The 22,605-nt window shown below is 41.3% G+C and overlaps 1 protein-coding gene across 1 annotated transcript in view; it reads left to right on the top strand.

Annotated features, from left to right (window-relative positions):
- The window catches only part of LOC121325152 (pro-neuregulin-3, membrane-bound isoform-like), a 116,438-nt gene that overhangs the window by 78,643 nt on the left and 15,190 nt on the right, over nt 1-22,605 (top strand). Inside the window, exons 3-4 of the mRNA XM_041267467.1 lie at nt 5,538-5,667; nt 21,646-21,719. Coding sequence (XP_041123401.1) covers nt 5,538-5,667; nt 21,646-21,719 — 204 coding nt within the window. The remainder of the gene's footprint in view (nt 1-5,537; nt 5,668-21,645; nt 21,720-22,605) is intronic.

Genomic DNA, 22,605 nt, shown 5'->3' with positions numbered 1-22,605 from the left:
GAACACAATGCTGGTCGATTTACTGTAAAGTGTTGAGAAATAAAAGCCTATTAAATGCAAATGTTTATTTAGGGATTGTAAGTAAAGTTAAAGCAGTCATAGACATTTGTGACATTTATCACATTACTTCTTGGAGTTATTGTTTATTCTGTCCGCGAAACACGTTTACACAGTAAGGGAAATACTGAGCTTTTAAATAAACCATCTCCTCAAAAGAGATATTTTTAAACTTTTAAAACAAGCCTGGACATTACTATTTAATTCTTGGGAAGCCTTGATTCCGTCACCAGAATATTACTACCCTATCCAACCTTGTCTGAGCGGAAGGTACTAAGACACATTTTTATTTTTAAATACATACTCGATGTCAAGTTTCCAATGTCTATGGTTAACCTAAACTTCAGATCATACTATACATAAAATGCTCAGATATGTAGGTGTTTTGATAAATAAGAAAAAATATATATGCTTTATTCTGATTGTCTGTCCGAGCAAACGCAGCAACCTCAAAACAGATATTACTGTTAGGTTATTGACAACAGACTGGGGGGCATTAACATGTCCTGTATTAAAGGAATATTTTAAAATGCATTTGTTAACTGAAAAAATTAAAAAGAACAATTTAATATTTTCTTTTACACAGGAAGTGTAATTATTGTTAATAATTTTAGAAACGTATTAGTGTTCTGTACGTCTGGAAATCGTCGGTTGGAATCTAGGCTAAAATACAGCCATAAGCGGCACCTTCTTGTGGCATTTTTAAACTAAATACCTACTCTACCAAAAATGCCAAATGGTACCGATGTTGACGTGGTTTCTATGGAGTGTTTGAGAGGGAGCATCACTGTTGTGGTGTTGCCGTGGTTTCTGTGGAGTGTTTGAGAGGGAGCACATTTGCATAGTAATTTGGCATCTTACATTGCATTTCCCATGCTGACACAATACAATTTGCCACACGTCTATGTGCTCTAGGCTTCTGTGATCTAACACGCATATTTGTGCTTTACCACACTTAGCTGAGCTTTAACAAGCTTTAACGATTTGTTTTTACTACAGTATGCTGAAGTTAGCTTGTATAATGTATTTAATCCTATGTGTGAAACAATCCTCAGTTGTTTTTTTTTAAATGGCCAAAGGAAGAACAACATTGAATACCAGTGCATTTCAGTTTGAGCTTGTTACTGTGCACCTCTTTTAAAAGTGGAACTGCAGAGTGACTTTCAAGACATCAGTGGGAACCCTTTTGCCAAATCAAATTAAAAAACAAAATCTTAGGGATTCAAGTAATGTCTTTTACTATCAAACTGGTGGCAACAGTCAAGGATACGATTTTGTCACTGTAAAAATATGTAAAAATCACGTTAAAAATAGATGATTTCACGCAATGATTCACGGCTACAAAGACTCGAACTTAAAAAAACAAATGTTTATTGTAATATTTTAATATTTGTGTTAAATAAACATCAATTTAATGTATTTAACATGTATTTAGTGTGTATTTTATTTTTTTCAGGAATATGCTTACCTTTAAATTTTAAAATGTAAAAATTATTATTATTATTATTATTATTATTATTATTATTATTATTATTATTATTATTATTATATTATTATTAATAATAATAATAATAATAATAATAATAATAATAATAAGAACGCTTAAATTACATTTGTAAAATAAATGTTCTGGCTGTAAATTTAAAATTGTAGAACAACATCCTCTTTTGATGCAGCGTCTGTCATCCCTGAACACATTGTTGAAAGATTAGAATGATCGTTCTGCAGCTACATGGTTGACAGGTAAGAGCTGCAAACTAGAGTTTCATGCTTCTCCAAAACTATAACCCAATCCTCCCTTTAGGCTTGCGTGATCAAGGGGATGCAGAGGTATATGTTCTGCACATAAGGCTTTGGTTAATTTGAAGTTTGTTTTTCTATAAAGCTGCTCCCTCCTGTTTCATGAAAAAGTTTTTGGGATATTGCTCTGCTAGTTGCTCGGAACATGCTTTCGACAGTTTTCTGCAGTTCTGTGTACGTGTTCACCTTTATTTGACATTTGCAATTTAATTTTACAATGCCGCAAATACAAAAGACATGCATTCCTAACTCCCTATTTTCAGGCTTAATGGAAAGAAATGTCAAAACTCACAGGTTCTGTGAATGTAGTGACTACTGTGCGTATCGTTAGCTATAGTTAAGGGTTACTGTAGTTGCAAATGTGACTTCCAGCTTCCAAATGTGACTATAACACCAGAAAAAATGTTAAGACTCAGCCTAAATGCACCCTAAACAAACTGGATTGGGGATCTGAAAGCTAAGCAGCAGCAGGTCAGCCCTGGTCAGTAGTTTTGTTTTGAAGTCCAGGGCAGCCAGGTCCTACTTCACATCAATCACTCAGGACAAACAAGCTCAGGCATCGATATCAAAAACTGCTGCTGATAGATTTCAAATTTCCCCTGAACCCAGAATGATTGATTGATCACTTTATTATTTAATTACGCAAACTGAAGCCACAGGCAGAGGACTTGATTTAAACGGTTTATGTCAATAGGGATTTGGGTTAATGAAGTCTCATTATGCACTGACGTCAAATGATATAATGTGATTTATTGTTGATGTTGACACATTTTATTTCACTGTGGTTAGCACTGTGCCAGTAAGAAGCATGAGCTCTGTAGCCTCGCCGGCAGGGCAGAGCTTGCCTGAGCTCCCCTGAATGGTCAGGCTGTTTTCACAGACAGTGGTCTGACAGGTTACTGTCAGAATTGAACCCAAGTCCTTTATCAAGTCAGTAAGTCAGGATCAGCTCAAATACCCAGCGAGTGCCGTCTGTCAGGCAGGCAATGCAGAGCTTCTTCTGTGAGGTGTTTTTAGAACAGATGAAAGAGAGGCGTTTTGTTTTGTTTGGATTCTCTGAAGGAGTGACAGACTATCTTTTGTGAGGACCACAAAGAGACAATCACCCTCTCTCTCTACCTCTCTACAGTTTCATTAATAAACAGGATTATTAGTGTGGGGTTTGTCTGATAGGCAGGCTGAGTGAGGCAGTGTGGAGCAGTGGTTGCCTTCCACTAGATACACTGGGTTTTATTTGCACAATACATCTAAAATGATCTGTAATAAGGTGGAGTGAACTGGTCCCCTTAACAGCAATCTCCACAGAGCTGACCTGACCTGCATCTCCAGTCCAGTAAAACTGTGTGTGTGTGTGTGTGTGTGTGTGTGTGTGTATTGTGGGTGGGTTGGTGGTCTAATTTGTTCACACAAGGATGGCAAATTGACAGGTTGCCTGTCTTAAGTCTCATTCGCAGTTTTCTGATTCGGGAGATGAAGTTCATTGTATCTGTACAGAGAGGTTAGTGATGCAGAATTGCAGCTGGCCCCTGTATTCCAAACAGAGACAACAAACAAACAGGGTGAAATAACACCAGTCAGCACAACAATGAAACACACAATGAAACTGTCTCCTTTCTCGGCTCTCAGACTCAGGAACCAATTCAGCTCCCTTTGAGGTGAAATTACAAGCTCAGTCCATTAGCCAATAGAATGTGAAATGATACTCCTTATCTTCAAGGTGTTAATTGAGTCCAAATAAACACAGCTGAGAATGAACTGTCTTAACTGCATACATTTATAATTTCCCCCAGTCTTTCCCTGGAAAGGACTTATTGAATTAAGATTCCCAGTGCTGTCAGTTACTCTCATACACAGAATCCAGCTGTGTTGAATATTAGAATCAGTGGAACACAGTGATACTTTTATCAGAACTGAGTTGCATACAGCCTGATCATAACCCTAACACCCCTGGCTCTGTGCATAAAGCTTTAAATCAGGGTTAAAATGCTCTATTATGTTGTTAAGAAAGCCAGCAACAGTCTTCATCAGTTTCATATATATCAAACTGTATTCTATTCATAAAAACGGATTTTAAAAACAAAAATTCTAATTTCTTTCTTTGATTTTACAATTTTTACCAAAACTTTCTTGGGTTTTTACAAAAGTCATAGTTATAGTTTTTATAGAATTGTCTTTGGAAATTCACACCAAAGCTTCCTGATTTAATACTCGGTAATCCATGACAAAAAAAGCTGATGGAAAGCCAAACATGTTGTATTTTTATCTTGTACCAGCTCCATCTTTGACAGCTTGTTTGTGGGTTTACAGTTCATTTGTTTTTAATGTTCTTCCAAGATTAGCTGAAAGATAGGTTATACTCCAACTGGTAACCCTTTTTCCTTTTCAGATCTTCAGTGTGGGATAAGTCTGACCTTGCTCTATTAGCAGCCTGCACATTAACACACACACCATCCTCCCCTGTCCCTGGATTTCTGCAGACCCTTGTCCATGTGTGCATGCTTATTTTCCTATTAAGAGGCCTATCCCCTTGCTGTGATGCAGATTAGTTCTGTTGTTGTTCAGGGTCTGTTGTCGTTCCTCTTGCTGCACAGTAATCAATGCTAGGCGACCTTTCAAATTCATGTGACAGGCATGGCCCGAGAGTAATGTCACTTCTGAAGGACGTTTTTACACAGCACCCGAGGGAACCAAGTCAGTTAACCTAACATTTCTAATATTGATGGCCCAAGGCAAAACCTGCCCAAGTCACATTTTCATTTGGTGAAAAACTTGAGGGACAAGTAGGCAGTGTGGCTTTGTGGTTATTGCTGGGGAATTGGGAGGGAGGGAGGGTATGTGGCTTAGTGGTTATTCCTGGGACATTGGCTGGGAGGGAGACAGTGTGGCTCAGTGGTTATTGCGGGGGGGGGGGGGGGGGGCTGGCAAGGAGGGAGGAAGGAAATGTGGCTCTCGCTGGTATTCCCTGATGAAGGTTTACCATGATAAAGCTTAGGTGAGTTTAACACAGACAGGTATTGCACAGCACAGGGAGCATATTAAAACGATAGCAAACTACATTAAATCCTGCCAATCAAAGTCAACTGTTTGTCTCTGTGTTAACTGGTTCCGGTAGGTTTATTAACTGTTTGTCTCTGTGTTAACTGGTTCCGGTAGGTTTATTAACTGTTTGTCTCTGTGTTAACTGGTTCCGGTAGGTTTATTAACTGTTTGTCTCTGTGATAACTGGTTCCAGGAGGTTTATTAACTGTTTGTCTCTGTGATAACTGGTTCCGGTAGGTTTACTAACTTTCTGTCTCTGTGATAACTGGTTCTGGAGGGTTATTAACTGTTTCTCTTAATGTTAACTGGTTCTGTTAGGTTTGTTAACTGGTTCCCGTAGGTTTATTAACTGTTTCTCTCTGTGTTAACTGGTTCCAGTAGGTTTATTAACTGTTTCTCTCTCTGTTAACTGGTTCCAGTAGGTTTATTAACTGTTTGTCTCTGTGTTAACTGGTTCCAGTAGGTTTATTAACTGTTTGTCTCTGTGTTAACTGGTTCCAGTAGGTTTATTAACTGTTTATCTCTGTGTTAACTGGTTCCAGTAGGTTTATTAACTGTTTTTCTCTGTGTTAACTGGTTCCAGTAGGTTTATTAACTGTTTGTCTTTGTGTTAACTGGTTCTCTCTCTCTTTGGTTCTCAGATGCCCCAACCTCCTCCCCTGAGCGCTCGGAGCACTTTAAGCCATGTCGAGACAAGGACCTGGCCTACTGCTTGAACGAGGGCGAGTGCTTTGTCATCGAGACCTTGACAGGCTCACACAAACACTGCAGGTCAGTTTATCTCTCTGAGTCACTCAGACTTTGACATCTAACCCCCCCATCCCCCCCACCCCTCCCCTCGGGCTACCACAAGCACTGCAGGTCAGTTCATCTCTCTGAGTCACTCAGACATCGACATCTAACTCCCTCATCTCTCTCGGGCTCCCACAAACAGTAGACTAATCTCCCCTAAGTCATTCAGAACCACACAGGTTCACATAAGTCCTGCAGGATGCTGTCTGAAGAGGGAGGGAGCTCTACAATGTGGCTGATGCAGTGAGTTTGCATACAGTTTAATAGCAACAAACATAGATGCCAATGTAGAAAATGTAGACAAGCAATGCCACTTTAAGTGGTAGTGATTGTTTGTATGGCCTCAAATAAAAATATATTCCTTAACTGCTCTTCAGTCCAGTACAGGAAACACCGTTCCTGGTTGTTAACCCCCCAGTTGCTGTGGTAACAGCCTTGTGTACTGGGTTCCCATGGTGATGCAAGATGTCAACACTGATTGTGCCCCAACAGCCTGTCACCATTCCAATAGCATCAGTCAACATTTTAAGTAGTGTGTGAGCAGAGAAAATATGCCAAGCTTACCTGCGAACCATCCACCAGATAAAAAGAGAACTGTCTGTCAACATGTGTTACTGTCACCTTGAATCTGCTCTGGAGATAACCTACAAGAAATACTGGCCATGCCATCCTGGGATCTAAGCCCAGTACTGTTGCCTGCAACAAAACCATAGCTGTATTTAAAAACAAGTACAAAACAATGCAAGCTTAATCTAGCAAGGCTTGCTTATAATTTTCTTTTCCTTAGACAGTTTTAATTTAGAATTCAGCAGCACTTTCCTTGAAGTTGCAAAACACAATCATTGACTGCTTTTAATAGTTTTTTATTTTATTTTTTTATTTTTTTACTCTAAACACACAGCCTAGATGTGCAATATCTGCCAGCACAAATCTAAGTGATCTGATCTATATGGTGTGAGGATGGCACGCCCCTGTTAACTGCTCATTGCAGTGCCGTCAGTGCATAATTCAATCCTTTCTAATCGACTCTTCCTGAGATGCTCATACTGGGAGTAATCGTTTTATTTAGACAAATCAGTTTTTAACCCTGCTGCAAACACTGGCAATGTTACCAATGGGTTCCAGTTTTCTTGTGTTCTTTTTGGTTCTTTGCTTGTATTTTATACTTCAATATGGAATGTGCAGATATCTCAAGTGGAACGCTATCGATCAAAAGTTGCTGCTGCTTCCTGGTACCTAATCACTTCATGCAATCAGACCGTGTGACCAATGGCAAAGATACCAGGGAGGATGCAGCTGTTTATCTAATCTGGCGTTGTTCCAGCTAAGCAATCAGTAAGCTCCTAATCGATTCCACACTCATCAGACCCTTATTGTGAAGGGCTGGAATCTGAATTCTCTGCTCGTTCCCAGCGGACTGATTGAAACAGACAGCTTTGTAATGGGATGGGAAGGGATTACCAGCACATGCCAACTGGTCTTGCTGGTTTAACAGATAAATGAACAGACTCCCTAGAGATCAATGATGACCTCTGCTGGGACCAGCCAGCTCAATGCTGCTGCCACATTCTTACTCAACCTCTTTCTTCAGCACTCTGTCTCTTTAGAGTAAACTGCTGAACAAGTTTCTACTCGGGCCAGCTTTCTCTTGCAGAAATTGATTTTTAAATGGTTTTCTGTAAGCCTGTACTGGGTTTGTTTCATAACCAGTAAGAAAGAAACCAGTGAATTAGCTGGTACCAGATCCCCAGAACAGTACTGAGTTCTATACTAGATTATATTGAATTAGCTGGCTCTTAGATCCCTAGTACAGTACTGTGTTCTCTATACTAGACTGCATTGAATTAGCTGGTCTCAGATTAATTTTTCTTTGGTAATATCATGTATTAACCATAGTTTACCTTAATTAATATGTTTTACCATACCTCACTGTTCTTTACATTGCTTTGCTATGCTTTCACTATGCTTTATAACGCTTTGCTATGGTAAACTTTTCTAAGGTTATTCTGTACTGTGTTGAACAGTCCCCTGTCACTCATTGTTGGATATGGGTGTGTTTGAATGAGAGTGCTGTGGAAGAGTCTGCAAGATCAGTAACACTTTGCAGGTGAGTTGGTATGCAGCACCATAACAACGCCATGGTAACCTACCTACAGAATGTTTTTCAGCAGACCGGAGAAATTCTGACAGGCCTGGGGGAATATAGGCTCCTGTCAGACTTATGTAGATGAGATGGTTTAAAAACAGATTCATGGATACAGTATTCCCATACATAGCTTGTGAATGCTGATGTTCCAATAGCTAGGAGCGGTTTGTTTTGTTTTTTAACATGCTCTACCCATTGATTACTTATTGATATTATTATTGATCTTTTATCAACACCCGTATTATTGATTTTGTATTAATGCCTTCATATCTTGAGTTGCGGGTTGTGTTGAAGTGTTGAGTGGAGAATTGTTTGCATTGCACTGGACCCTGCTAACGAGGCTGCCCCTGTATCACAGATCACTGCAGTGGGATTATGTGCTAGAAACGCAGCCCAGTGTACTGAAGCAGGCTCAGTTTCAAGGATCTATGGATCTGTACAACAGTGGAAGGAGGCTTTGTTCTTTGTAACAGTGTTAAATGACCATTACTGCTGTTGAGTTGCTCTAGATCAATATTCTGAAGCATACAGTAAGCAATGCTACTAACACACAAGGCACAGCCGAGTCCCTTCAACCAGCCTTCAGAGAAGCACATTGTTTTCTTGTTTACTAGTATTCACTGCCCCTCCCTTGGTTAAAGTGGCTGTGTCCCGATGATGTCAGATGATACAGGTTCCAGTTACACATAAAGTGTGGACTTTTGGCCTCTAGATACCCAAAGGTCAAAAAACCCTCAGTAAATTTGTTCCCCAATAATATATATTTTTTACAGAATATTGTTGGAATACTGTATAAATTCCTGTATAATGCCCAATTATTACATTTTACAAACATACAGTAGAGATCAGGTACATGCACACACATACACACACGCACACACATACACACACGCACACACACACACACACACACACACACACACACACACACACACACACACACACACACACACACACACACACACACACACACACATGCACGCACGTACACACGGTGAAAGTCAACAAAATATTTTGGCAAAAATATTTTTTTTTAAGGCATTTAGTTCTTAAAAAGGTGTTTTACAAAGTGGGGACATGCCCACAGCGTCGTTTTTTGTGGGGACATTTTCTCAAATTCTGTCTCGCACTCTACTCTAGCTTGTTTAGCTGTCCCCCCCCACCCCCTCCAAAGGTTAAACTTTTCTAATTGTTTTTTTTCTTAGGAAGTGTTTGTTATGAAGACACAAAACATTCTTGGCATTTCTAATCAATGCTTCCCTTTCATGTCGAGCAGTTTGATGTGCTAATGAGATGCAAATGTGTGTAAATGAGGTTGCTTTCTGATAAACTTCTCATTGAGTTTAAAAACCCCAGCTACTGTATGCTCACTTGTGTAATAAAGTTGTGCCCCACGTGTCGGTGTGTTCTATACTGATCCCCAGCATAGCCTACATGTGCATGTTTTCATGCTGTCACCAGTGTTGCTGTGTTGGTTTGCTGGCAGGTCGAAATAAAGAGCGTCTAATGAAGACAAAGCACTCTGTTTAAAAATAAAAAATCCAGCGATTGTTTTTTTTTTCTATTGGGGCCCTCGTTTGTATTTGAGGCAGTGTGCGCAAAGCGGGAATAATGGAAAGTAATTCACGCCATGCCTCTGATTGTCACATAAAATTATTAGCCAGTTTAGGTTAGTGTTGGTAGAAACTGCCCCCCATCCATTACCTCTGCCAATTGCACTGTTTCCAGGGGCTGTAACCCAGACAGGGAAGGGTCTGGGAGCAGCCTGAGGGCATTGTGTACAATATATACCAGCACAATGCTGCTGCTGCAGCGGATACATTAGCAATCTTTACACTGAGCTCCACCCTGCTGGAGAGGGCACAGTCTGTCACTCCATCTGGAGTTGAATAGCACTGTCAGAAAGGTGTATGGCCACTATGGGTACAGAGCCACCTGCCATAACACTGTCAATAGGGTTGATAACAGGGGACTGATATACCTGCCATAGTCTATCAGGTGCAGGGCTGTGGGCTGCCAGGATGTCTCTGACTCAGCTTAGCAGCAAGTCTGCAAGGTGTTTATATCGTCCTGGAGGGATACATGATTATTCTTTCTTGATCACAGTCTTATTCCTCCAGGGAAGCTGTGATGGAAATCTGCAACACAGTCTGTTCTGGTGGGTAGAGTGAATCATCCTTTTGCAGGCTCTTCTTTCTCAGTTCTTCAGTGTGTTTAAAATTCTGGATGAATTTAAATGCTAATATCAGGATATACGCACAATTGAGCTATCAGTGAGGTTCTGAGCTACACTTGTGTTATTGCACTTTGAAGATTTCTTTAATATCACACTGTAATTGTAAGAACCCTGCCTCTGAGCATTACCCTGAGCTCTGAGGACTCCATTAATTGACTTGGAATAATGACAAACATGTCAATCCACCCACTAGCGCATCAATCACAGGCTAACACCGAGCACAGTGCTGTCTGTATGTTCAACAGCAAACAGTAAACAGCTCCTAGACTAAGGATGGGAATGATCTGAACTGCACAGAAACTGCGTTGCTTTCCCAACCTTTGGGCCAAGCAGCACTCCACTCACATGGCTCTTACCATCAGCACACTAATTACTTGTACTATTTTATTTTTAAGCTATGATTTATTTTGTAATTCTTATGGACTGACAGAGCGAGAAAGATTGTGCACTTTTCTTTTCAATTAAGAGAAGTACTGAATAACTTAAGTGTTTTTTTTTTCATATGGAGATACTATTGGATAATCCCCTTTTCTCTTTCTCTAACTCTCCCTCCTCCTTCAGTCTTTCACCTCTCTCCCCTCTCTCTCTCTCCCTCTCCCTGTCTTCTTGTTGTCTGGATGAGGGCCTCCTCACTTGTGTGGAAGGTGACATTCCTTTGTCTGTCAGCCCCCTCAGATTCACACCAATCAGCTTTCTCACTTTCCAGTTCCATGCTCTCATCTGTGGAGAAAAAGAAGAACATAGAAACCTGATTGGTGGTTTAACTCTTAGAAAAACAACAAGCAATTTACATTTAGTAAGTAATAACCTGAGCCGCGTGCCCTCTGTAGGATGTTAGATAGTTTAGACTGATGGCTCTCAGAAAGAAGAGTCTCTTGAGTGAGGAGGAAATCATCCAAATCCACCCTCCAAAAAAGCCAAGCAAATTTCTGGTTCTCTGGTTTCTGCCAGCACTCTTGTGATTTATATGTCACCAGAAACCCTAGACAGAATTGCAGCCTTATTATGTGCAGTTGGGTGCACCTTATTCCTCATATATTATTGCATGATGCAGTAATGCCCCCGCTGTCAGCCGAACACCAATCCCACTTGAGTAGCAGGGACCTGTGTATTCATGCCATCTTCCCTCAGATGGCTGCCTCCAAGTGTGATAGAGGTCCCGGTCCAGAAGATCCTGGTAAGGGAAAACCTTCAGCTGGCTCGGCGCCCTCTTGTAACCTTCTTTGTCTACAGTACACCGTTATGACATCAAATTGTTTTATTTTATTTTAGATTTCATTTCTGAAAGCTTCTCAGACTCTGCAGTCAGGATTTGAAAACAACGCTGTGGTGCTCTTTTTTCTATATTATCAACTGTCTTATTCATAAAGAACCTGCATCTCGGGCCTCAGTGATGTCTTAATTCACGCATCCCTGCAGCTTTGCTCTCCTAGTTCACAATGTCATAGAACCCCTCGATGCAGTTAATTTGCTTGCATCATGTCATATCATTGGCCCATGCAAAAATAAGCCAAATAGTTTTTATGTCAAAACCAAGCAATGCAACTCTCTCTCTCTGTTTATATTGCAATAGTGTAAAGTCCATGGAGTTTAAAAAATGGCCTGCTGTATTAAACAGATCACAAACCATTGCACGAAGCAGGTATTATCTGCTGTATATCAGATGCAGTGTTGGGCAGAGAGGTGTAGAGAGTGGTGCCTACCCCCAGCGATATTCAAACCAGATGGTATTTTATTTATACATCCTCATTTGGTACATCCTCAGCTAATCAGAGAACAGGATTACTCCCCAGATTTTCATGGAATAGTCTATGTTACTGTTTTTCTCACTGCAGTGGAGTGGGTGAGCCAGCTAGTTAAAGTATGGAGAGTTTCTGCCTCTTCTGTCTCCGCTCTGCTTCAGCCGGAACAGCCCTTGTATATCAGGCTGTGTGCGAGCAGAGAGCGAGAGAATGGCTTTAATTTAAATGTCATACAAATGGCCAGCTTTACTGTTTCTTAATGATAAGAAGGTTAGGACAGTAAATTAATGTTAGCCAGTGAGGGCCAGCTGGCTGCATGCAATCCCCACTCCGGAATTCAGCTTGGCAGGGCAGCTCAATATTGCAATACTGAGATTCAGCCAAGAGGAACCTTTCAAATGAGCTGCCGTTCCTGAAATACAGTCCCAACCTCAACCACTCAGCAACAGACAGGGCAAGTAATTACAAAGTAGGGACACTGGAATAACCACAGCACAATACAGGAGTTATATCTTCACCACACACATCAGCTCTGAGACTGTGTAGGGCTTGTACCACTGGAACAATATCTATGCAGCTTGTTACCTTATGAAAGCCCTTGTTGGCATTATCTCTGTCCTTGTTTCCCGTAAACTGCTAACAGAGGATGTCAGAGAGCCAAAGGCTGCGAGGGAAATGAGTTCTTCACCACTGAACAGATTGAAAGAAAGACTTGATCTTGAGAGGACAATTCCAAAAACATTAAAACAACAATGTAAGAGACTGAAGAGACAGAGGGAAGGAGAGAAGAGTGAGAGAGACAGGGAAAGGAGGAGGCAGGCTGAGATTCCTTGTAATGTAGCCACGTGCACGAGTACAGGGAATTAGAACTGATTGTCTGTCAATTATTGAATCTCACAGATATGCAATTTGTCCATTCAACATCGCTGCGATCGATAGGCAAGGCTGTTTTAACATTCACATAATCCCCTCCCAGTGATACCCTGTCTCCCGCTATTAAATTCTCCCTCTCTCGCACACTATTACTCTCATTATAGCTCTCACTCCCATTCTCTCTCTCTCTCTCTGTAATATGTGTAATATGTGAGCTCTCTTTGTTTTCTTGAAATATGATTCTGCCTCTCTTCCGACGCTGACTAACACCACTACAGTGGTTTCAAATCAACAAGACACCAAATGGAGAAATAGGATCTAAAGAGCTTTAAATACCAGAGGCCATTGCATATATGTTGATAATGAATTCTAAAGGCCTGTTGTAGGAACAGCTATTCCTACAGGACCCTCAGACAGTGATTCAGTGTTACCTGAGAATCGTTCTGCACATTTACAGCACTGTGCCTTAAATAAATGACATAGGAAAAGGGATTTTAAATTGCTGTATTTAAATGTTTAATCCAGTTTAACCACGGATAATAAAGCCTTGGTCTGTTTTACAATGATCCCTCATTCTTTAATTATTCAGGCCACTCAGAGAGCAGGAGAGAGGGAAGGAGGAAGCAGAAGGGGGGAGAAAGGGAGGAAAGAAGAGTGGGGGAGAGAGGGAAAGAGTGGCCGGGAGGTGGGAAGGGGAGAATGTTTTTTAGACTTTTTACTGGGCTAGTGGATGTGTTTAACAGGTTTTGAATTCAGTGGAAACAAGCAAGACTCATTTCAATATGCTTTCAACTCACTGCCATTGAAGATCTGAGTAATTTAAAGATCTGTCTGTCTGTCTGTCTGTCTGTCTGTCTGTCTGTCTGTTTCCCCGATAGAGCCTGGCTGTATAAAAAAACAGACAGTTCCACAGAGCTTTGGTCTCTGCTGCCTGGAGCCCAAGGTTCAGTCCTGCCACTGGCTCAATCTGGTGTGAAGGAGGCTGATGTTGTTTTATTGTATTGCATGCCTAGTACCTATGAACTGCATCAGTCATAGCATATTGTTCTGATGTCTAAGCAGACGTTTCAGGAAGTGATGAAATCTGCTGTAATCTTGCCAACAATTATAATTATAACAATCACACCAATTACACTGACGACAGAAACAATTAGAATAGTAATGAAAACAATCTGATTCCAATTGCACTTACTAACAAAGAGGCAATTAACCAATTTCAGATTTGTATAGTGCAGGCACTGTTAATGAGCAGATACTGGGTATCTGGTATGTCTAGACTTTTGTATTGTGTTGCATTGTATCTAATAAATATCAGCATATCTCTATAAGGTCTAGTATCCCTGATGCCATTAAAGAATTAACAAATTGGATTAAGGTGTTTTATTGGCTTAGCCTATCTGCCCAAGCCCCACACCCAAGGGACCAATCCCCTGGCTGACTCGGATGTTTGTCAACTAATTAACTACTTTACTAATTCATTAACAACACTTTGATGTTATTAAACAGTCAAGCCACACTTTTATCCGCTCACAGAAAAAAATCTCACTGACCATTAAGGAATGCCCAGCTTTCTGAGACCTGAGCAAATCACAAGCCAAGAAATACAATGCAGATGAAAGCCAGATAAACAGAGTAATGTAGTAGCTCAGCACAGCTTGGCCTCACAGCAGGCAATAAAGTAAGCTTTAATCCTTTTAAAAACAGCATTCTTTTTTTTCAGCCAATAGGGGGCCAATTCCTAGGAGAATAACCAATAAAGAGAATAAAAAAGGGGGAAAATCACAGCAGCAACCTATTCTCCGCAGTCCTGTCTCTAAGAGTGATCAATGTATTGCAGGCAGCTGAGACCAATTTAGATACTTGTGTGAGTCTTTAGCAAAAGAATGGAAATAGTGCATCATGTAGGAGATGTCACAAGCCATTCATGTGGGATGAGTCATGTGGGTATTCCTGGTTGCGAGAGTTAAGGATTTGTCTAGTCTGTGCCTAAAGGGTCTGTGTCTATCTTTAATGGTCTCTAAAGATAGAGGAAATAGGCTTTTAAGTAAAGAAGTGCCTCTAAAGTTAAAGTCATAGAGGGTTCAAAAGAAAAATGAAAGGAACTGGACTTTTTTGACAGAAATACAATGATTCTTGGTTGTAAATCTCCCACCCGACCTGTGTGGGCGCTAAGCAGCTAGAACAGAGTTCTTTGGACAGGATGGTCTGACCGTTCTTTCCCAGGGTCAGGAAGTCGACCAGTTTGGAAGAAGGCGAGACTCCGTTGCAAGAACTTATTGACCCGGAAAGGAAACGATGTGGCAGCCGTAGATTGGAGAGGCGGCTGCACTCGTTTACCATGGGGTCATGTGTGACAGCATAAAAGGGGATGGAGAATCGCAATCTGTTCCTTCGCATTGGTTTACATGGAGATCCGAGAAGGACTGAGAGTGAACCAGTGAAAAAGAAAGCAAAAACTAAAATAACAAATATTGCGAGTGTTGTTTGTTTATTTTTCTGTGTATTAAATCGTCTTGTTTGTACACTAGACGGCTAACATGTTTCCATCACTAAAGTGTGCCATTGTCACTGTAAACTAAACTGTATCACCCACCAAGAGCACTAGTGCACTCACCCAGGACTGGTGACCGTGTACGTGTTATTGTGGAGAGGATACGTCTGGTTTTATTATTGTTTGGGTCTGCAAAACCCGTTATTGTTTTTGTTATAATTGTTACTGGTCACCAGACCTGGGATTACAAAATAAGATACCCTCTTACCAAAGCAGATTAATAGTCTCTGTTTGCTTCATTCCTACACTGCATCACCTCTGCACCTGTATCCACTCAGCTACCTTGTCACAACTTTTTAAACAACTAAGAGATGGAGGGCTGGCCAGACTAACTGAAAAGATGAGTCTATCTCTGTCTCTCATTTTCTTTCTCCTCCTTCTCTCTCTCTTTCTCTCACCTCATCCCCCCTTTCCTTTCTCTCTCCCTTTCCATTTCATCTCTCTCCTGTAAGGTCCTATGAGATAGGGAATGCAATGTGTGTGTGTGTCAGTGCCCCGGTGCGGTCTGGGTAATCGCTGGGCACCTGCGGAGCTCCGTGTCCTTGAGCTCCGAGCAGTGCTGGGGTTTCCATGACAACCACAGCGCTCTGCACTAACGAGCTGACACCAGAGATAGACTGGCGAGAGGGGCAGCGAGCTTCAAACAGAAACCAGATACTCTCTTCTCTCCTGTCCGCTTCCCAGTTCTTCACTATTCCCTCTCTCGGTCTCAGTTCAGTTTATCTCAAGCCTGGGCTGGTTGGATAGACAATAAATGTACAGTATATATATAGCCTTGAACACATATATTGAGAGCACCCTTTCTCTTAGAGGAAGAGGGAGGAAACAGTTCAGTCTCCATGACTCAAGCTTGCCCTGCACTGGAGGGAGCACCCTTTCTCTTAGAGGAAGAGGGAGGGAACAGTTCAGTCTCCATGACTCAAGCTTGCCCTGCACTGGAGGGAGCACCCTTTCTCTTAGAGGAATGAGGGAGGGAACAGTTCAGTCTCCATGACTCAAGCTCAAGCCTGCCCTGCACTGGAGGGAGCACCCTTTCTCTTAGAGGAAGAGGGAGGGAACAGTTCAGTCTCCATGACTCAAGCTTGCCCTGCACTGGAGGGAGCACCCTTTCTCTTAGAGGAAGAGGGAGGGAACAGTTCAGTCTCCATGACTCAAGCTTGCCCTGCACTGGAGGGAGCACCCTTTCTCTTAGAGGAAGAGGGAGGGAACAGTTCAGACTCATGCTTACACGTATCTGTTTATAGGGTTCACAACCTGATGGCAGCCAGACCACTGGTGTGAGTTTGAACCACAGCCCATTGAACTACAGCCCAGCAAGTCAAGGTATCAGTAATCACTAGCACATTTTCAGCCGGTACACGGTATTTAAAATATTTGCATACCTGAACTAAAGTATAAAAAATAAGCAACAAGAGGATGGGGGGCAATGAAAGGTAAAATAATGGATTCTAAACTCTGTGTTCGCGGTCCTTTAAGGCACCACTCTTCTCGTGCTCTGTTGTTGATTATAATAAAGCAAGCTCCTAACAGGAACAGAAACCCTGGCTTTCAGATCCATAAGGAGAGGGTTTCCACAGCAGCATTACAAAGTGGGTTCAGAGCAAGAGCTGCTTGCTTCAGTTGGCGTCAGTGAGACAGTAATACTAGTATTACTGAGGCTGAGCTCAGTGTTCGGTCTGCTTGCTTGTGGATCTTAATGGGACCCTTAGTGACAAAACAATAGAAAATTGAATTGAATCCCTAGCACAATCCAATTTCTGAGACTAATTATATATATATATATATATATATATATATATAATATATATATATATATATATATATATATATATATATATTTTTTTTAAAATCTTTTTAATAAAATATGTAGTGTGCAATTGTAACTGAAACATTAGCAACAGTACCAGGCAGGAGTTATGATAACATTCCTAATGCAGAATAATTTCATTTGAAAAATGTGTGTGCTTACCCCATTTACAGTACAATATAAATATCTCTACCGGACTGATGTATAAGTGTAATATGAAGACAATACTACATATCAAGTGAGTTGTATTTGAATAAATTGATTCTTTAAAAAGGTCATTTTTAAGTCATGTTACAATTTTAATAGGCTATTGATTTAATTCAGTCTCAGTTCTCTGAGGCTTACAATGTCTTCTGTCTTCTCTTGCCTCTCTCTCTTTCTCCTCTTTCTCCCTCCTCTCTCTCATCCCTTTGAAAGCAGCAGACCAGGACACATCACAATGCAAAAATGTGCTGCCACTTGAGTAATGATAATCAACAACAGCAACATAAATCCAACCAGATAAAATGTGCTTTGGCCAGCCAAAGTTAAAGCAGCAGCTAAATCAATAGAGATGTTTGAAGCCTTCCAGCGTGATCCAGATGTTGTGTAGCTGTTTATTTGCGTAGGTGTATGTGACTTTGAAGGTGGGAGGGGGTGGCTGGATGAAGCTGCTTGCTCCAGCAGTATGGCCGGGCTGGAGCAGTGTTTGGTACACGCACAGTGTTAAAGCACAGGGTATTAGGTGGTTTGACCAGTCCGGCAGGGCTGGAGTGGTATTTGGCGAGTGCTGGTTTGTAATTGGAGGGGCAGTGCAGTTATCTAGAAGTGTGTGCTTATAGCATGTTTGAAACACACAGAGAAAGAGAGCGAGAGAGAGAGAGAGGTATTGCGATGATCTGTAAATCTTGCAGTACTGATTAGGTAGGGCACAGATAACTTCTTCAGCACTCTCAGGCAGTTTGTTTATCATTTGAAGGTTGAATTCCCTCGTTTTAAAAAATTGAGTTAATTAAAGACAGGGCCCTAAGTCAAGCAGACAGTTGTTTCATCTAACGCCTTTGTCAGTAGAATGATCTTTAGTTTTCCTTGATCTTCTGGTGGCTTTGTCTCTGATGCTGAGTGAGACTGGAAGGGTGTGGACATCGTTGCCACACTCCAGTGAGATCACCTCCCTCACGCATCTCCCAAGGACTTTAATCGTCTCTCCACTCCACTGTGACATCTAAAATGGTATTCTCAGGGGCTGCGAAAAACACAGAATGAATTCAAGATCCAGATCAATAAAGCCAGCCCCCTCACTTCCAATTCTATCAGCGAATGTACTTATATTAATTCCTGTATTTCATGAGCATGGATCATTTGAATCCTTCAGCAGCAGTCAGGTGGAATGTATGGAAAGCAATGTAATACCCATCATTATTATTAGGGTTCTTATTTTCTCTCCCATGCTGTGTCTGGGAGGCACACTGAGCTGCTGTCACAACACTTCTTTGATTTCTTGAAACACTGGGCTCATCTCTCAGCCCGTCTGCACCCTAGTTTTCAGTTCAGTTTTTAATTAAGCTGCCTTCATCCCAATACAGGAAAGTAGGCCCTGTACACGCCTCCCAATAATTACAATCCACTGTCATGGAGGTGTTGTTATTTCTGCTCTGGGAATTCAGGGAAAGGGGTCGGACTTTCTTTCAACCCTTATTTCAACTCAATTTAAATACCTTCAATGCTGAGACAAAGTTACCTGTGCTAAGTTAGAACACTTAGCTGTGCCTTGCCATGCTTTCACTATGCTTTATTACACTTTACTATGCTTAAAGTTTAAAAGCTAACCCTGTGTGCAGTTTGTGTGTAGATGGGAGCAGGTAGTTTAGATACTGACCCTGTGTTCAGTTTGTGTGTAGATGAGGAGCAGGTAGTTTAGTGTGTGTTCAGTTTGTGTGTAGATGAGGAGCAGGTAGTTTAGATACTGACCCTGTGTTCAGTTTGTGTGTAGATGGGGAGCAGTTTGTGTGTGTAGATGAGGAGCAGGTAGTTTAGATACTGACCCTGTGTTCAGTTTGTGTGTAGATGGGGAGCAGGTAGTTTAGATACTGACCCTGTGTTCAGTTTGTGTGTAGATGAGGAGCAGGTAGTTTAGATACTGACCCTGTGTTCAGTTTGTGTGTAGATGGGGAGCAGGTAGTTTAGATACTGACCCTGTGTTCAGTTTGTGTGTAGATGAGGAGCAGGTAGTTTAGATACTGACCCTGTGTTCAGTTTGTGTGTAGATGGGGAGCAGGTAGTTTAGATACTGACCCTGTGTTCAGTTTGTGTGTAGATGGGGAGCAGGTAGTTTAGATACTGACCCTGTGTTCAGTTTGTGTGTAGATGGGGAGCAGGTAGTTTAGATACTGACCCTGTGTTCAGTTTGTGTGTAGATGAGGTGCAGGTAGTTTAGATACTGACCCTGTGTTCAGTTTGTATGTAGATGGGGAGCAGGTAGTTTAGATACTGACCCTGTGTTCAGTTTGTGTGTAGATGAGGAGCAGGTAGTTTAGATACTGACCCTGTGTTCAGTTTGTGTATACATGCTCCCAGAGTAATTCTTACTGGATGATTCTACAAACTGCTTGTAAAACACTGAGATTCACAAAGATGAAGGCAGCGCACCGAGCGAACAGCAGCTGTAATGTGTCTATTAATGTGGGGGTTTATTTATATATGGGCCTTGGCTAAATGTTTTCAACAGAGGGTAAACATCAAGGCTGTCAACCTGTCAGCTTCCCTCTCATCTCTGAGCAAATCGATACTGACAGAACACAGGATGAATATGGAAAACAAGTTTTATTTTGAACAACCCCCGGGACTCTGCCAAGGAATTGCAGATACATTAGTACTAAACAGTTAGGAATAAATTAACACGTTAAAACAATTGAAAAAAAAAGATGAATTTATATGAAGAACTAACGACACAAATGTGACCTGTTTATTCCTGTTTTGTTCTTTTGGTAAAGCAGCTGTACTGGTTCACATGTGGTCAGCCTGCACTTAAACTCCCACACTGCACTGGGGCTGCTGTGTAACAGAGCTCTGTCAGTGACTTCTTTCTGCACTGTGACTGCCTAAGTTATGTCCCCATTAGAACATATTCCAAAGGACTTTATTCTGCTCCTTACCATTGTCGAGATATTAGTTTGGCAATCTCAACCTAGCCCTCAGTGGATTTCTGTCTAAATCACAAACCAAACTCCACCATCACACAGCCCAGCGTGATTGCCTGTCTCTGCTAGAGAGTAGAGCTGCATAGGTGGGTATTGCTTTGACTGCTCAATATGGCCTCCATACTACAATCTGTAGGTAATATAAAGGAATATGTAGCAAGGTTAAAAAAAACAATTAGAAGTCTTTCCCATTAATGGATAGCAGTCCATTGAATCTGGTTTCCCTTTGTCTTGTTCTCCATCCCCCATTTGCAGTGACTATGACTCTGATTAGGACCTAGCCAGCACTCAGCTTTGCCTCTTTGAGAGATATTCAGATTTCCATTCTGTAACAACTTGATTCTGCAAGTCTTATTGAAATTCCAACTCGATTAAACCAGCTGTAAAAAAATGAAATCCCAATCAGGAAGAGAAAAGCAGAGAATTTCACTGGAGAAGTAAAAGCAAGCAGTCGTCGTGTTCACAGCTGGGCTCAGTCAGCCTGATAGATCCATGCTCTGGTGGTTTATCTGAGAGTTTGGATTGCCCATCAGACCCAGGGTCTGATGTTCAGCTAGCCAGCGAGATCCAGGGTTTATAGTATTTCACCAGGGGTTTTTTTTTTGTTGTTGTTAAGACTTTTTTAACACAATCCAGCGTGTAAATACTCCTAGCCATTTCCCAGTTGTGCAATCTCTGGATGTGTTAAAATGATAGCAATTTTTCCTTCCAGCTTTGCTACAGGCCAGATTGCACTTTTTTTGGTTGCTTGTTTTTGAGACTGGTAAATCAGTGTCGTCTTGTTAATCGGCAGGACAAAAAAGGCGCTCTTGAAAGCTGCTGGCAGATTAGGGTACTGGGAGAGAGAGTCAGGCATGCAGGCTGAGAATAAATGGCACGCTGCCGAGCTCCCACCAGGGAATCTCCTCTCCGTCTCTGCTCTCCGCATCATAGGAAAGCTGGTATGTCTGTTGGGATTCCATTCTCCAGGCAGGGAGATGATAACCATCAGAATGACCCTCGTTCTATTGAAGTTTACCTCACCTCACCAAGACAAAAGCAAAGCAAGGTGTAATAAAGCAAAGCATGGAGACTTATGGCAATGCTTAAGCATGATTAACCAAGGTAAAGCACAGGACATGCAAAGTGCAGTATAAGCATGTGGGGAAATGTTTGTGGAAGCACTACCCTCACCCTCACACTATCCCTAGTCCTCTCTCTCTCTTTTTCTCTTGCTCCTCTATGTCTCTAATTATAATGTAACACCAGGTAATTTTCAGGTATCTCTCCGGCAGTTAATCTGACAGTGACATTTTTAAGCAATTATCCTCAGCTGCTTGCTTGAATAAAGATTATTTTGTCTTAATATCTTGAACATTGCTCTCCTCTCTCTCTCTCTCTCTCTCTCTCTCTCTCTCTCTCTCTCTCTCTCTCTCTCTCTCAGGTGCAAAGAGGGGTACCAGGGGGTTCGTTGCGACCAGTTCCTCCCGAAAACCGACTCCATCCTTTCCGACCCAAGTAAGTTCCCTCACCTTCCTCTGCTTTGCTGTGTGTGTCTGTATGTCACTGATTTTACTGAGGAATACACAGTAACTATCTTCTTCCATGTGTTCTGCATGATTCTCTGTTGCGGTTTCTGCCAGGAGCATTGACTGCCATTCTTACTAACTATTCCTGCAAAACTGTTCTTTTTCAACCACTGGGCCTGCTTCTAAAAGCTACATTTCTGATTTGAGGTGTTTTAAAAAATGACCATGATTGTTGTTCTGTGCAACACAAGACTACTTAGGACCACAGAATGCACATGAATGGCTGATAACCTATACTTTTCATCAATACAAATGACTGTGTACATTACTGTAGAACTTATAGCTCTGTTATCTCTATAGAACCTCCAATATGTTGGGCACAATACAGCCCAGCGCTCTACCACTGAGTTACTCAAATCTACTGCCTTCCACACTATAGACCAGCGCTTTCTTGAACCACTGAGCATTTCAAATCCACTGCCTTTCACACTGCAGCCCAGCAATCTAACCACTGATCTACTCAAACCCATTACCTTCCATACCACAGCCCTGCGCTTTCTCTAACCACTGAACCACTCAAACCCTGTATGTGTTTTAAAAGTTAATGATGTTTGAATATATTTTTTTAAATGTTTTACCGCTTCTGAATAATTTTTTTTTAACTGTTAATGCTGCTAATAGATTTATACAGCAAATAGTACATTATTAATCATGTTTTAAGTATTAATAATTTAGAAAAAAAATGCTTTATTTGTTGGGTTTCCAATACAACAGTGTTGGTTTGTTATTTCCTTTTCTTTGGAGGTGAAATATCGTTTCTGAGATGAATGGCCCAGAATCTCTCCTGTTCCCAGTGGTTCACAGACAGCAGCCCG

This window comes from Polyodon spathula, chromosome 13, assembly GCF_017654505.1.
Source record: "Polyodon spathula isolate WHYD16114869_AA chromosome 13, ASM1765450v1, whole genome shotgun sequence".
NCBI lineage: Eukaryota > Metazoa > Chordata > Actinopteri > Acipenseriformes > Polyodontidae > Polyodon > Polyodon spathula.
This window is presented reverse-complemented; position numbering and strand designations above follow the sequence as displayed.